Raw genomic sequence first — 2,913 nt, 5'->3', positions numbered from 1 at the left:
GGGAAAGAGACAAAAGCAGCTCAAGGAGCTAAAAAAAATCACAAGTAAAACCTTTGTATTTTGCATCTCAAATTCTTTGCTTTAACATCTTTCCCTGCAGTCTCTAAGGAACAGGCAAAAACCAAAGAGGTACTTCTTTAAGTGACAAGTCACCAGGAATACCTGCACACAACACCTCCCACCCCAACACTGAGGAGTCACTTGGATTCAGACACTAACCTCAAACTCTCAATGGAAATCAAAGTGGATTGAACCACAATGGGGATCTGAAGAGGGAAAAGGAGTGGCAAAATGCAAACAATACAACAGATTGATTTGGATCACATCAAAACATCTTGTTCCAAGCAAAATAAAGTGACTGGCAAAAAATGGAATAACTGATTGGAAAAGAGCAAACTTTGTGCTTAATAAAGATGAAGTTTTCCTCTCTTAAATAAGAAGTACCAAAATTAAAATACAGTTTGGAAATGAAAGGTCAGAAAATTTTGTTCCAGACCTGCTGAAACAAACCATTCGAGCCTCTCTGGAAGAGGATGTTTCCTTTTGGAAGTGTCACCATAAAAAATTGAGGGAATTTGTTCTTTTTTTGGCATCAGTTCTTCCTTCCCGTGTACTTCACACACGAACCTGCTGCCTTTGATCTCAAACTAGGGGTGGTTTCAGCACATCTGAAGCTGCATTTTGCAGTGGTTTCTCCAGCACTCTGCCTCCCTCTGACTTTGCAGCATCTCTCACTAGACCAACGATGCCTCAGTACACCCCACGAGGAGCAGCAGATAACAACATGTAGTACCATCTTGCACCCATGATCTCCCATCCCTGGCAGTGTTCAAGGCCAGGTTGGACACAGGGGCTGGATCAGGAGCAACCTGCTCTAGTGGAAGGTGTCCCTGTCCTCGGCAGGGGGTTGGAACTGAATGAGCTTTGAGGTCCCTTCCAACCCAAACCAGTCTGGGATTCTATGACTCTATGCCCTCAGAGCTGAGCACTTGGCTGTCCAGCAGGACAGTGGGAAGGGCTGTGTCTTACCAGGCTGGAGTTGGCAACGTTGGTGTCATCTTCAGGCATCGGCAGGTAGATGGCCAGTGCAACACAGTTCACAAATATGGTCAGGAGGATGATGATCTCGAAGGGTCTAAGAGGAAGCATTAAGGAGTGGAGACAGGGAAAAAAAGCCCTGTCCTGTCTGGGTATGTATGGGGAAACCCCACTGGCTATGGGGAAACAACCTCCCCCTGGGGCACTGTTCCAGATGGAGCAGTCAGACATTACCCTCTGCACATCCTCAGTTGCTGCTCATGTCTTGGGCCCCCAGGGAAGCAGGCAATGGGCAGGATGAGATGCAGGGCCTGGACACTCAGCACATGGCTGCTGGAGAGAGGCAGCTTTGGCACAGGACATATTGGGAGGGGGTATCAATCAAAAGACTGCAGTAGAGGAACAAGGGGATGGGAGAGCTGGTGGTGTCCCCCTCCTCATCCTTCAGCAAATCGTCCTGAAGGGTGAGGACCCTCTTGCATAATGTAGACACTTAACCAAAGCATCACCCTTTGGAGAGTGCTGGCCCTGGCTCCCTCTGTTCGCTGTGAGGGTGGCTCTGTTGAGTGACTGTCCTCAGGAGTGCCATGGGCTGCAAGTTACCAGAGTGCTCAGCCTAAGCCCCGTCCCTCTCCCTAGAAGGTGGATTGTGCTATTTGGGCCTTATGACACCTCTGAATAAATGGGGTGAGTTTCTGTTTCCCCCTGAAGGCACTAGGATGGGCTCTGGTCACTCCCAGGCTCCTGCAGCTGCCACTGCTCTGCTGGGCCACCGAAACCTCATGGTCAAGCGTCAGCCATCACGTTTCTGAAGCCCCAAAGAGCTCCAGGACCTCTCCCATTGCCAGGCTCTCAGCCCAGGGACCCCACTCTCTGTTCCTCCCAGCATGGTCCAACCTTGTGGTGCCTTGGGACTGCAGCAGAGTGGTCAGGAGACAACAACCTTCTTCTCTTGCTATTTGACCTTATGCTGGTCACATCCAGGCCCTGCTGCAGCTCTGAAGTGCTTGTGTGTAGCCACCACACCATGTAGCTATGCACATACCTATGAGCAAAGGGGTCTTTTTCACTCATCTAGTGGCCTTGTGCTGCCACAGGCACAACATGAGGCAAAAACCTCCATGAAATGTTTTGGTCATGATCTTAAAGTTTCCTGGCAAATAATGTTTCCTGATGAGTACATCCCAGTTATCCTCTTGCTTTCCCAGTACCCCTGGAAGCCACTGGCACTAAAAGCAGATGGAGGAAATGAAAATGTTGGTCCAGCTGCCCATTGGACCAGGCCCACCTGCAGATAAATGAACAAACAGTGACATAAATCAGTACATTCCCCTCCAGCCCCTTCTGCTCTCAAGTGCCACCAGAAAACACCCACACTGTGACCACAGCCAGCACCTACCCTCATCAGCTGTTTGGAGATCTCTCCTCCCTGTAATGACCGTAGTGATAAATCTCACCCAGCAGGTAAGGAGGTTCCAGGACAAGGGTTTCCCAACACCCCCATCTCACTTTGGGCAGACCTTCCAAAGGAGAACAGCTCCCAGGGACATGCTCTGCAGGGACACTTCCTTACACCATAGTTAACCAACTCCTTAGCTCAGCTTTCCAGATAACTATGCTGAGGCCTGCCTTGAGCTGTGGTGGCCATTCCACTATCCAAACCAGTATCACATCACACCTAAGGCATCCTCTCTCCATATTGGCTGAGTGCTGTCAGTTACAGGTTATTTTGCCTTTTCTGAACACTTCTATCCATCAACTTGATGCCACTTTAAAAACTAAAGTCAGCTGGAAAAGCTGTTCCAGGTAACGGGGCAGAGCCCAGGGGTTAGAGGCTTCCCTGCCTGCTCAAACAGGATGAGATGAACCCTTTTT

At 49.4% G+C, this 2,913-nt stretch overlaps 1 protein-coding gene across 1 annotated transcript in view; it reads right to left on the bottom strand.

The window, feature by feature from the left end:
- CACNA1S (calcium channel, voltage-dependent, L type, alpha 1S subunit) overlaps positions 1–1,495 on the bottom strand; it is a gene marked incomplete at its 5' end in the record, with an annotated part of 36,844 nt that extends 35,349 nt beyond the window's left edge. Inside the window, 2 exons of the mRNA XM_010024450.1 lie at positions 1,030–1,148; positions 1,375–1,495. Coding sequence (XP_010022752.1) covers positions 1,030–1,148; positions 1,375–1,495 — 240 coding nt within the window. The remainder of the gene's footprint in view (positions 1–1,029; positions 1,149–1,374) is intronic.
- Positions 1,496–2,913: the final 1,418 nt, after the last annotated feature.

This window comes from Nestor notabilis, unplaced genomic scaffold (assembly GCF_000696875.1).
Source record: "Nestor notabilis isolate BGI_N333 unplaced genomic scaffold, ASM69687v1 scaffold9891, whole genome shotgun sequence".
Classification (NCBI taxonomy): domain Eukaryota; kingdom Metazoa; phylum Chordata; class Aves; order Psittaciformes; family Psittacidae; genus Nestor; species Nestor notabilis.
This window is presented reverse-complemented; position numbering and strand designations above follow the sequence as displayed.